A 13,823-nucleotide genomic window follows, 5' to 3' on the forward strand; every position below is an offset into this window, starting at 1 on the left:
CTCCCAGGGGATTTGTAGGATCTTGCGGAGACATCGTTGGTGATATTTCTCCAGCAATGATCCTTGCTGGATAGTACATCTGTGTGGACATTGGGTAAAACTTATCATGACTGGCTGTGAAGCCCTCAACAGTTGAGTAGCCTGTCCACACTTAACTGTCTCAACTCATATGTGAAGAATCGCCACCTGGATGCGACAACAGGGCTGTCAGCACCCATGCAATGATACATTAACAATAGTCAACACCGTTAAGAGAGGAGGGGAGAAAACTGACAAATACCAGATTGTGGGCTAGAAACTGTCCCAGGCGGTGGTGCAAGACCGGCAGTATCGGATTGGTTGCCCGATATATACAGCGCCTGATATTCAGCTCCACTGACTGCATACAATGGATGGCCAATCCGATACCGGCCATCTCACGCCACCACAGAGATTCATTTCTTGGCCTATGTTTTCTTACAGTTTTTTGAACAAATGCAAAATTGGTCCAAACAGTTGAGAGCCAACTAGATTTGCAGATCTAATTATCAGCAAGTTACTAATGCTTACCATAAGGACAAGGCTGTTTCTTGTGTTCTGGAATAACGGGACGCTTTCGCAGGAAGTTATCCAAGCTGGGACCATGACGTCCTAAAGGATCATCGGGTGGCATGAACCTTGAAATAATGAAACAAACCACCGGTCAGTTACATGCAATTCATACAAATTGTACACTTTATTGTACTGAGTTACATACTGGCCATTCACCTTTGAAACCCAGGTTCAAATATCGCCCAGACTGAATGGATGCAAGTCTCCACTGTCTGCTGGCTGTATTGCCCTACATGAAATACATTTCGGCACTCTCAGAGTACAGCTCAAAACTATCCCCAATTGAAAATAAAGTGACAATCTCATGCAGAGGCCACTGCACGGCCGGTCTGGGAAATATTACATTACATCGTATTTACAGCGCAGAAACAGGCCATTTGGCCCAACAGATTTTGCCGGCAGAAAAATGTTCATTTCTAAAATTGAGGTTGAGATGCTTTGTTGGGGCAGAGTGGATTGCGTTTTATTTTGTATCTAATCCACTTCTACACCTCATCTGGGAGGGCTTGATACTGACACTGAATGTCTGAAAAGAAAAGTTTTCCATTCCCAAGACTAACAGCCCTCACCTTGATGGGCACGATAGTTTTTCTAAAAAATAGAAAAAAGCATCATTACATATAAAAAAAAGACCATTGTGTTTACAACACTTACTTGTCGTTCACAAAGGAGTACATTAGAAGACGTTCCTCTATAAATTTCTTCCACTCGGGTTTCTCATTCTGCAGATCCCTGTAGTTATCATTTGACACAATAATACCATCAGAGTCAAAGGCCAGCTTCACTATGAATCGATCATCGTAGCACACCACTCTCCTCCCTTGCACCCGTCGGGATGGCGTGAAGACCAGAATTTTCTCTTTCTCAAGTTTGCGCAATATTTCTTGATCTGCAGAATTGAGTAATTACTTTGGTATTAAATAACATTTTTATAAAACAAACGCATTCAACACTGAATGAGTGAGATGGTGTCAAGTGGAACTTTTGACTGGGCTCTAAAAGTACATTAAAAATTGTCATTTATCAATCCACTCTCAGCAGCACTGAAAAACAAAACTGGAAGGGTCGTTTTGCAGTAGTGCTGCACTTATTCAGAACGTAAAACATGAAAATACAAAGTGCAAAATAGAGATAATTCAAAGTGATTTTTTTTTACAATAATTAACTCTATTGTAAACTAAATGCATCTCAAGTTGATTCCTGGTCAGTGCGAGTTAGCTAAATTCAGTTGGGCTCCCTTGGGCTAGAGATTGATTACAATAGATCTATCATAGAGTTTATCACTCCTGATTATCAGACTTGGCTCTGATGCCACCCACAGTTGAACAGCCTACTGACATGCAGGCCTAGGTATTCCTCTGTGGTAGGATTCCTAACAGCAGTGCATTGGGGTGAGACACCCACCAGTTTAACCCTGCCCTAAGCGTGCCAGATCTTTAGGAATCAGGCTAATTAGAATATTGGTGTTTGGCTGCTGTGGTGTTTCTGGAGTTGCCAGCTCATGCAGGAGGGAAGGAAATTGTCTGCAGCTCTTATTCCAGTACAGTATGGCAGGCTGTGCCAGTTTTTTAAAAATGTATTTTTAAGTCTCCAGAAACTCTAAACAAATATTTTGTATCAGTCTTTACGGTAGAGGACACTAACATTATCCCAACAGTGGATAGTCAAGGGGCTATAGGGGGGAGGAACTTAACACAATCACAATCACTAAGGAGGTGGTACTCAGTAAGATAATGGGTCTAAAGGCAGATAAATCCCCTGGACCTGATGGCTTGCATCCTAGGGTCTTAAGAGAAGTAGCGGCAGGGATTGTGGATGCATTAGTTGTAATTTACCACAATTCCCTGGATTCTGGGGAGGTCCCAGCAGATTGGAAAACTGAAAATGTAACGCCCCTATTTAAAAAAGGAGGCAGACAAAAAGCAAGAACCTATAGACCAGTAACCTAACATCTGTGGTTGGGAAAATGTTGGAGTCCATTATCAAAGAAGCAGTAGTAGGACATTTGGAAAAGCAAAATTCGGTCAGGCAGAGTCAGTATAGATTTATGAAGGGGAAATTGTTTGACAAATTTGCTGGAATTCTTTGAGGATGTAATGAACAGGGTGGATAAAGGGGAACCAGTGGATGTGGTGTATTTGGACTTCCAGAAGGCATTTGACAAGGTGCCACATAAAAGGTTACTGCACAAAATAAAAGGTCATGGGGATGGGTGTAATATATTAGCACGGATAGAGGATTGGCTAATTACCAGAAAACAGAGAGTCGGGATAAATGGTTCATTCTCTGGTTGGCAACCAGTAACTAGTGGGGTGCCGCAGGGACCAGTGTTGGGACCCCAACTTTTTACAATCTATATTAACGACTTGGATGAAGGGACCGAGTGTAACGTAGCCAAGTTTGCTGATGATACAAAGATCAGAGGAAAAACAGTGTGTGAGGAGGACACAAAAAATCAGCAAAAGGACATAAACAGGCTAAGTGAGTGGGCACAAATTTGGCAGATGGAGTATAATGTTGGAAAGTGTGAGGTAATGCTATTTGGCAGAAAAAAATCAAAGAGCAAGTTATTATTTAAATGGAGAAAGATTGCAAAGTGCTGCAGTACAGCGGGATCTGGGGATACTTGTGTATGAAACACAAAAGGATAATATGCAGGTACAGCAAGTGATCAGGAAGGCCAATGGAATCTTGGCTTTTATTGCAAAGGAGATGGAGTATAAAACCAGGGAAGTCTTGCTACAGCTATACAGGGTATTGGTAAGGCCACAGCTGGAATACTGCATGCAGTTTTGGTTTCCATATTTACGAAAGGATATACTTACTTTGGAGGCAGTTCAGAGAAGGTTCACTAGGTTGATTCTGGGGATGAGGGGGTTGACTTATGAAGAAAGGTTGAGTAGGTTGGGCCTCTACTCATTGAAATTCAGAAGAATGAGAGGTGATCTTATCAAAATGTATAAGATTATGAGGGGGCTTGACAAGGTGGATGCAGAGAGGATGTTTCCACTGGTGGGGGAGACTAGAACTAGAGGGCATTGTCTTAGAATAAGGGGCCGCCCATTTAATACTGATATGAAGAGAAATTTCTTCTCTCCCAGGGTTGTAAATCTGGAATTCGCTGCCTCAGAGAGCTGTGGAAGCTGGGACATTGATTAAATTTAAGACAGAAATATACAGTTTCTTAAACGATAAGGGAATAAGGGATTATGGGAAGCGAGCAGGGAAGTGGAGCTGAGTCCATGATCGGATCAGCCATGATCTTATTGAATGGTGGAGCAGGCTCGAGGGGCAGTATGGCCTACTCCTGCTCCTATTTCTTATGTTCTTATTAGGCAAGGTAACCCTTTTATTTGTGATTCCTTGCTTCCATTCTACCTAGCAATGCCAGATGCCAGGAAAGCAATGGCATTACTAACACCCAGTATTGCTAAAAATACATCAGAAGACTTTTTTCTATCAACATCCTATAACTTGCATTCCACCCACCTAATGTGGGTGGACTGGCTCGCTTCCAGCAGAAAATCCTGCAAATAGTGACAGTGTTTGGGGAGCAGCTTACAACATTTCCCACTGTAATCCACCCTGAAATACACCTCGCGTGTGAGTACGGTCTCCATTTGAAGTTAATATTTCCTCCCGCTCTCCTTTCAGATACTGATGGAATTGATGTGTATTTCCAGCATTTTCTATTTTTACTTCACATCTTCTAGCTTTCACATTTTAAAAAAAGTAATCTATTTTTATAGGATCAGATCATTAATACATCATCACGGTGTGACAAGTCTAATTACCTTTAATGGGTGCATCTGGTCTGGACTGTTCCTTCCTCCATGCAGGAACAAATACTGTGATGTCTTTGTGTCCCTTTTCCAGGAAATATTCTGCAGCCAACTGAATCCCAAGGCAAGAGAACACTTCCTTGTTTCCATGACTACGAGGAAATTAAAGCTTTGATCAATTTCGTGCTTTAAGGTTGACCTTGGCTGACATTGTGGCTGATGTAATTGTGAAGTCACACGAGTGGGACAGTATGGGGACAGAGATTTATTGTAATTACTGAACATTTATGACACAATCAAGGCAAATGATTGCATTTGTGAAGTGGAGTAAGGAGATTAAACATTTCTCATTGCATGCTAAGTATGTCTCACACAGGATTGCAAATTAGATGCATAAAGTAATTGCATACTATGAAAAAAAGCTTTGCTTTATTTTAAAATAAACCAAATTGCTTGGCATGCAGCTGGGGTCAATGTGATTATAAATAGATTGTACAAAGCTGCAAGTGACACAGTTTCCTCAGTCATTCCAGAAAATTGGATTTTCAAGAACAGATGTTGTTGTCCAGCTCATTATCGACTACCTTGAAATTTAGGGAAGACGCAGATGACATCATGTAAAGCATCACCGTGCGTAGGCCTCCGTGGGAGGAATTAATTATATTCTCTAGGATAGCAGAGAATCTATAAAAATAGGTCCAGCTGGGGTATTATACATTTCACAGAGTGCGGCACTCAACACTTTCTGCCGTCATTTCTTAACTGCATTCGCTCTACAATGTCAATACACCATTACTAATTACGGTGGGCAGTATCATCATCATTCTGCTTCACAGCAAGAATCTTTTTTTGAAAGGATTTTTTCCTTGTCCGTTTCACTTTCCCCCCCCCACCCGTTGTCCTATTTTGTACAGTTCTTTGCCAGATTAGATTTTCCAGGGAGGAGCTGCTACATCGTTAATCTTTACCTCTCCTGGCGGGCATACAGGGAGCTCGGATATTGAGAAAAGAACCAGGCATGGTGCTGTACAAGATGATGAAGTGGTTAGCAGGAAATCTGCTTTAAAGAATGAAATAGGAATCATGGATTTGTAGCAACCAAGTGTTGTGATTGTGCATGAAAAAGAAAGGAAAAGGGCAAGGAGAGGAAGGCACCAAATATCATTTTATTTGTTTCCTCCCCACTACCTAGTCTAACTGACTATTCTTCATGTGCAAGCCTGGACAGAGAGCATTGATGGGCTGTTCGTCATGGAGGGCATCACAGCCAAGCCCAATCCTGTCCTCACTTGACATCCACACGCGCACACTTTCCAATCAAAGAAGAAGGATAGTACTCCGGATTGTGAATTGATTTGTTAACCTGACTAGCCTAGGTTAACTGAGGCTAACTGTACCACCAACTGCTGGTTCAGCTGAAATCAGCCACCTCACCACAGAATGGGGATCGAACCTGGCTGTTTTTTGGTGTGCGTGGCTTCAGTGTGACACTGAGCAGTGCCTTTGCCCACTGGGCTAACAATGTCATCCTTTCTTACGACGTTTGAAATTGGTCATTTTGTATCAGTAAAGCAGTATTGCAAAGGTAATCTTTAGCAGTAAGTAGGACACAAACAAGCCCCTCTGTAATTTTATGCAGATAACATCCCATAATTAAACATATTTGAAGTATATTTCCTGAGACAGAGATTTGCCTAAGACTGGATTACAAAGATGCTTACAACATAGCAATAAAAGTCCATGACAGAACAGAAAGGGGATGATTAATGGCTTCATTAATTAATTGCACTGGGTTGATAGTGTAGCAAATCCCCAAATAAATAAAATTCCCTTCGTAAAGTATAACAACTTCTTTACAAATATTTTAAATTGTAAAATGCACTCTTCCACGTTAGTCCAATAGCAGCTCCTTTCCTTGTTATCCAAGCAAAGCATTAGGCTGGAATTGTGCTGACAGTTGGGTATGAATGACTTTCAGTTGGCAGTGTTCAGGTCCAATGATAATTCACCTAAAGGGCACTTTGCTTCTAAAAATACAACCGCAAAACTGGGTGCTGCAGTGGGCTAACCTTTGGTGTTTCACCTCTGGGACCGAGGTTTAAATTCAGACCAGACTGATGGATGCAAGTAACTCATCAAATCCGCCAAAAAATGCTTTGGGAAAAATTGAGGCCAAAGTGCGGGGCATCCTGCCTATCCAAGCATCAATAACTCCACAGTATGCTCAATGATGTTTATGGTAGCCCCATGACTGAATGTACCTGAGCTGTTCAGGTGTGGTGGGGTTGCAGAGGATTGTCCTCAGCCATGCGAGCAAGGGTAGCCCTTGTCCTGAAACAGCCACCCTCGTACGTTCCTGGAAAGGTGCAAGTGGGGGAATGGATAAATGTCACAGGATTCAGGCGTCATGACAGTTGCCTGCAACACCGGCATTGACTTACATGATTATTCTGGGATGATCACTCACCAGCTGGACCTTAATTGAGTGGTAGGCCTTCCTGTTGACAAAAGCTGCTGGTTTGTCATACGCTGGCCACAAGGGAAGCTAGCCATTCTGGCTGTTGGTGGCCATGGGAAAGGTCATGAAGTGGCTGGCCTGGCAAATAGGGCATTGGTGACCTGCTTGAAGCAGCTATGCACTACAGACTGGGAGATACGAGTGTTTCCCCCTGTAACAGCATGGAAGGAGCCTGAGGTAAAAACAAGTTAAGGTGGTGATAATTTTGATAGCCACTGGCAAAGCACGGCCACCTGGACCAGTTATGGGAGAACCATTAATCCAGGTTCTCGCTCCTGATTACTATCCTGCTGGATATGTGTGTGGATGTTACATGAGGACTGGATGGCATTCTGCTGACACTCACTTTCAGTGCTCGCATGTGAAGAATGGCGACCATCGCCTGCAGAACTATACTCCAGCAAAGAGTTACCACCTTGAAGGGGGAGGGCATAAAAATGGACATTTGTAGTATAACATAACTTCAACTACCTTTGGAGAAAATCTTTAGACATACCTCATGGCCACATTACTTCCATCGATGACTATTGGTCTCAAGTTGTCAGAATCATCCACGACTTCATCTTCCAAAGACAGCTCTGGGCTCGTGATCTCCTTCACACATTGGCCCCTGGACACCAGAGTACCTGTATTCCCCATACTGTGTGGCTGTGGCTCAGACTCGCTTTTGTTCCCAAGTCTGACCAGCTCGGCTAAAATGTCATTAATAAGAGCATCTGACCCCAGTTTATTGAGCACAGTTTGTATCTGTTCTCCTGAATATCCTAGTTTTAAGGCAAACTCCATCTTGGCCTGGTATTCTTTATCTAAACTAGCAGACTTGCATCCATCATCAAGTTTGGATTTATTGCCCTCACTTTGAAAGTCCTGTAGGACACTGCATTTGGAAAGAACTGGCCGTTCCAGGCAAGGAGAGCGGCAGAGTTGCCTGTGTGGTTTGCTCACAATCTCAGTTCCTTTTTTCTTATTAGGGAGTTGCTCTGAATCACTTTCGGAGCTCGTCCAGTCCTCAGAATCTGCGCTGCAGTCACCGATCTCCAGATGAAGGCTCCTGTCTTCTTTGGAGGAGCTGTTCTCCATATTCAACTTCTCAAACATTGACCAGGCAGTCATTACGTTAATCTGTCCTCCTGTTATTTCTACACTCTTCTCTTTTATTTCCAATACAGCTTGACTTTCATATTCAATAGTGTCTTTCAGCTCAATTAATTGTTTCCGCAATGTTGATGTTATGCTCTCACACTTCTTATGTTCTGGGGAGCACAAGGATAGTATATAATCCTGGAGAAGAAGAAAGATAATTTAGAAAAGTCTGTTAAAAACACTGAAGAACACACCCACAGAAAAGTGAATCTCATAATGTCGCAATCCACTTGTGTAAATCTAAGGGCCACTTCCTGATTCAGTCCTCTGGTAAATTAATTCACAACTTTATTCCCCTTTGAGAGAACAAGTTCTGCCTGACTTCCTTTCCTACTGTTAACTTCCTAAAATCTTAGCTTAGCACTGTGATAGCACTCTCGTATCTGCATTACAAGGTTGAGTTATAGGCCCTTTCCAAGACTTGATCTCATAATGTAGGCTGAAACTTCAGTGCAGTACTGACGGTGTGCTGTATTGTTGGAGGTATCTTTCAGGTGAGCCATTAAAACAAAGCTCTGTTTTCCTGTTCATGGCAGTTCAAAGACGAGCAGGGGAGATGTCCTCTTAATCCTTCAACTATAATCACCAAAAACATTTAACTGGTCATTTATTTCATTTGCCTATATAACAGTGACTACGATTTGAAAGTAACTCATTGGTTGTGACTTCCGGAGGACGTAAAAGGCACTGTGTAAATTCAAGTCCTTTTTAAAAAATTCTCTCTTTCTTATTTTTTGTTCCCTGGCATTTGAATCCTTTGCCATTTTGAACAAATTTGCCTGGAGCAGCTTTGTCATTTCCATTCATAATCTTCAAAACTTTACTAAGCCTTTAAAAGACCTTGACATAGCACAAGGCCTACCAATTAAAGAGACGGGCAGATTTCACAAGTTCATAGGTTGAGTCAGCCAGTCAGGTGCACTATGGAGAATTTTCAATCAGGAACTAACAGACTTCTCTCGAAGTCAAAGTGACTGACACAATTACAAAAACGTAGAAGAAAAGATCCCACTTTAACTCTGCAATTCTCAGTCTGTGTACATATAGATTTTAAAGGAACCAATCAATATAATGTTATCAATTCTGTTAATTCAGATTCATCCACAAAAGCAATTGACGTTAAAATATATCTATACTTCATGGATACCTTTAACTGCAGTGGTTGGGTAGGCAAAGAAGTTTCAAGGTCTCCCTTTTAGAATCTAATCTTTTTATTTTGCAATGCCACCACATTCTTTTTCAATATATTTTTCTTCTTTTACTCTCATAAAAGCACTGATTCCTTGTTGGGGTACAGTTCCACAGGCATTGACAGCTCTCCGTGCAGTACTAACGGTGTGCTGTATTGTTGGAGGTATCTTTCAGCTGAGCCATTAAAACAAGGCCCTGTCTTCCTGTTCATGGCAGTTCAAAGAAGAGTCTTCTCCAACCATTTATTCTTCAAATGTGAGATTAAGCAGTAAGCTTTGGCCTCATTCTGTTCTTGTCCAACATCCACTCACTGGGCTCAGTGGATTGATAGTGAGGGCCATGACCAATTTTTCCCTCCCCTAGCACAGGGGCATTGAGCCCAATTATAATATTGCAGCTTCTGTACAAGCTGAGATCAGTGAACTCAGTACAGACTGGGAATCAAGCCTGGGAGGGCGGAGCCTGTGCATCAGGACTTTAATTAGGGCTGCCCACTCTGGTTTGACGTATTCCTGGAGATTTGATCACGTGACATTTACCTCCGTTGAGTGCCTCAGTATCACCAAGCCCTGAATAAAATATTTGACTTTTTGTTTTAGTGAGATGAATCACATAATTTATACATCAAAGAACACAAAAGAATAGGAAGATTTGAGAATAAATAATGTTTAAATAAAAATAACTTCTGTGATGTGAATGCACAGCAAGGTATAAAAATAAAAATAATAAATAAAAATCCAAAACCACACCTAATTCAATTCACTGACATCACCAGCGAAGCCCAGCTTCAGAGAAGCGAGGCTCAGTCCTCAGAGAGAAGCACCAAAGCTGCCCGACTCCCGTATTAAAACACATTATATAACAGCACACATCACAGGCCAGCAATGAACTCTCCCTCCCCCAGTTTGTGTGATCTCTCTCTCTCCCTCCCCAGTTTGTGTGATCTCTCTCTCCCTCCCCCAGTTTGAGTTGCTCTCTCAGGATCAGAGAGTTTCCAGGCGATTTTCATTGGTCCAGTTGCTGCCATCCTCACAAACAACAATGAAGCGGTACATTCCAAATAGTAAGGGCAGCAATTATCGACAGCCAGGGTACTGTGCATGTGTGAACCACGCATACAAGAAACGTTTCTCCCGCGTGTTCAGCAATAGCGCTTGGGAGACCAATCGCCCATTAGAGTAGACTCCTGTCAAAAGCGGGAGGGTTGGGAACCCTAACCTTAATGACAGTCACAAGCTGAATTTCCTCACTTTGATATATTCCGAAAGTTGATTTAACCCACTGATCTCTGTTCCCTCAGTGAAAGAGGAAGGTGCGGTGGGGGAGGGAGATCACTGTCCGATCATAAGACAAGTGAAGTCAGGAAGAGATTTTGTTTCAGTGCCCTATTAGGAAAGCTTTCGCATACAATTTTAGTTGAAGTATTAATGTAATTACTGCAGCATTATATTGTGCCTACATAACTACAGTGACTGAACTTCAAAGTAATTCATTGTATGTGAAGCACTAAGAGGCATTTTTGAGATATAAATTATATACAAATGCAAGTCTATCTTTTAAATATTTTGTAAATCAAAATGACAAAATAAATTCAGAATTCAAAATAAATGAGAAAAAAACCCTCATTGAATCATACAGCACAGGAGGCCATTCGGCCTATCGTGCCTGTGCCATCTCTTTGAAAGAGCTATCCAGTTAGTCCCACTCCCCTGCTCTTTCCCCATAGTCCTGCAAATATTTCCCACTTCAATTACATATCCATATCTTACAGATATGAGGGCGGGGGGTAAGAGAGAGAAAGATTGAGATTGATCAATATCAGAAAGTTATTCCAGTGGGAGCCTTTGCTTGTAAGTAAGAAAATCAAAAAGCAAGATCTGGTTAACCACAGTCAAATTCGGTCATCATTTGGAGAAGCTACTGACATTTTCACCTTTTTTCTAAAACTGTATTCTGTTAAAACAAAATAGGAACTCCATACGCAGAGATTCATTACCAGCACAGAGAGAAACTCAAACAGTTTGGGTGTGTAGCCTTACTGCCGACCCAATAAAGAGGCTGTAGATACTTCCTACTGTAACTGCTGGATTAAAAGATACAGGTAGTTCTTTCTTGCAACATTTTTATTTATTTTTTAAATGTAAATTATTTGCACAAGTCCACCAGCCGAGTGTTTCCAACATTTTCTGTTTTTATTACAATGATAAGAAGTCAGTTTTCTGACAACCTGAACAAAAATAAAAAGGAAAATTGAGAAAGGAAAATAAAGAGAAAAAACCTTAACAAATGCCCGTTTCCCCTCTCTCTCATGAAAGGAACACACACCCAAAACATTATAGCCTTTCTTTTCTCTTTACAAATGCTGATTGATCTGCTATGTATTTCCAACATTTTATGTTTTTAAACTGAAATGTTTTTCAGTTTGATGAGAATCCTAAGCCAGATAGGAAAGTACTAAAGTAGACAATTCTTTGAAAGGCAACATATTGGGCTCAGTTTTCCCCAGTGATTTGCGCTGATTTTTTGAAGCAGGCTGCTTTTTTTGGCTTAAGTTTAAAAAAAACAATTTCAATCAATTTGCACCAGCGTAACTCAGTTCCGATTTTTTTTAGGTAAGTTTTTTCTAGCCAAAGAGGGTGTAAAGCTGCCACCCGCGACAATTCTGGCCATTTAGACAAGTTTAGCCAGCTGAGTGTTACTCCAGCTCTTCTTAGGCCAGCGTATGTGGCCTCTGCAGAAAAACCTTCTGGAGAGTTAAAGAAATCGGCGCAGGTAAGGAAATCGGTGCAGGTAAGGAAATCGGCGCAGGTAAGGAAATCGGCGCAGGTAAGGAAATCGGCGCAGGTAAGGAAATCGGCGCAGGTAAGGAAATCGGCGCAGGTAAGGAAATCGGTGCAGGTAAGGAAATCGGTGCAGGTAAGGAAATCGGTGCAGGTAAGTGCAGCAGATGCCCGGACAGTAGCAGCAGGAGAGGTAAGCGAGAGGGAGGGGAGGGAGGGGGGGGGTGAGAAAGAGAGAGAAGGGGAGTGGGGAAAGAGAGGGGACCAGGAGGGAGGCGGCCATTCGACCTGGGCTAGGGGTGGGGCCGGCAAGGCACGTGGGGCTGGGGGAGAGGAGGGGAGCTATAGCTGGACCGGCACCGGCAAGAGGCTCGGAGGTTGTGGGAGCAGCAAGTCCTTCGGCCAGGGCTAGGGACGGGGGAGTGGGACCGGCACCGGCAAGTCACTCGAGGCACGGGGTGGACGGGGAGGGGAAGCAGACCGGGAGGCCCTTCGGCCTGGGATAGGGCGGGGATCGGCACTGACATCGGAAGGGGGGGGGTCTTTCATAATTGGAGGTAAGTCGCTGCAATATATTTTAATGTGTTTTTAAGTTGATGCAATGTGTTTTAATGTGTTGCGAGCTGGCTGTATGTTTCACTTTCCAGCCTCAGCTCACATTGTGTCCCTGGTTACCATGGCAACCCGATCTTTTTGCCGCAGATCAAGGCTCCACCCCCAAAACTAAAGGACAGGTTAGGCGGCGCCAAAATGAAGAAATATAACGGAGAAACTTAGAAAATGTTTTTTTGGCGTACTTGGGGCCCCCAAAAAACGGGCGCAACTCTTCGAGTACACCAAAAAAATGCTTTGGAGAAAACTGAGCCCTAAAGTAGGGTCTACAAGGCCTTGAAATATTTGAGTCAGCTAACACTTCAATGCTTGTGCCTTGGTCCCCGAGATATTTATCACACTGATTCAAGTAAGATCTTCCAGTATTAAAGGGCAGCAGAGAGTACAAGTTGAGGTGCGTTATCTTTAAAATAGCCCACAGAAGCAGCTAATAGCTCAGAGACTGGTTATCACATGAATAGAATTTACTGATTATAAGTAACCACAGATTAAGTGAAGAGGGAATCACATACAAGGAAAGCCCCACCAGGCATACAATACATGATGCAAATCTGACCTATTTTTATACATACTTATGTAAATCAGCAGACCATTTAGAACATTTATTTGTAAATTAAAAAAAGAGCTTCAGTCACAGAAGAATCAGTGTTAAACGCACACACATATTATCCTAGATCTATATATGTGTGTATAGATATAGGATAATATATATATAATATATATATATGTGTGTGTGTATTAGGTACATGTGTATATATATGTATACAGACCAGGGAACCTCTGTTTTCTTAAAATATTTTCTTTCTTCCCAAACTTTGCAGAATTATCTAATTTCAGTTCAGAGAGTGTAAGGATACTATTATTTGCTTCAGTCCCCCCGGGCTAGAGAAGTGTAAATTAGCCATGGTTCTCACTCTGGATTGCCATCCTGTGATCCCTGCTGGAAAGAATGTGACATTTAGACTCAGCTACAATGCCATCAGTCGAATTCTCAGCCAACACTAACTGTACTTGGGTGAGGTATTGGGAGGGCAATTGGCACTTGCAGAAAGTTAGTGAGGGAAGAAAAGAGAAGAAAGTTGTGGCGAATTAAAAAAAATTGACTATCATCTCTTAGATAGATAAGAAAACTAGGCAGACAATCAGAGGTTCATAACTCAGGAAGCTCTGTGACTTTTCTTCTGCCCTCAGTACTTCTATCGAAGG

General features: G+C 42.2%; 1 protein-coding gene across 1 annotated transcript in view; it reads right to left on the bottom strand.

Moving 5' to 3' along the window:
- zc3h12b (zinc finger CCCH-type containing 12B) overlaps positions 1-13,823 on the bottom strand; it is a 112,015-nt gene that overhangs the window by 7,486 nt on the left and 90,706 nt on the right. The window contains exons 2-5 of the mRNA XM_070882690.1: positions 7,388-8,172; positions 4,386-4,525; positions 1,246-1,480; positions 550-656 (exon numbers count right to left, since the gene is read on the bottom strand). Coding sequence (XP_070738791.1) covers positions 550-656; positions 1,246-1,480; positions 4,386-4,525; positions 7,388-8,172 — 1,267 coding nt within the window. The remainder of the gene's footprint in view (positions 1-549; positions 657-1,245; positions 1,481-4,385; positions 4,526-7,387; positions 8,173-13,823) is intronic.

This window comes from Pristiophorus japonicus, chromosome 6 (assembly GCF_044704955.1).
Source record: "Pristiophorus japonicus isolate sPriJap1 chromosome 6, sPriJap1.hap1, whole genome shotgun sequence".
NCBI classification, from domain to species: domain Eukaryota; kingdom Metazoa; phylum Chordata; class Chondrichthyes; family Pristiophoridae; genus Pristiophorus; species Pristiophorus japonicus.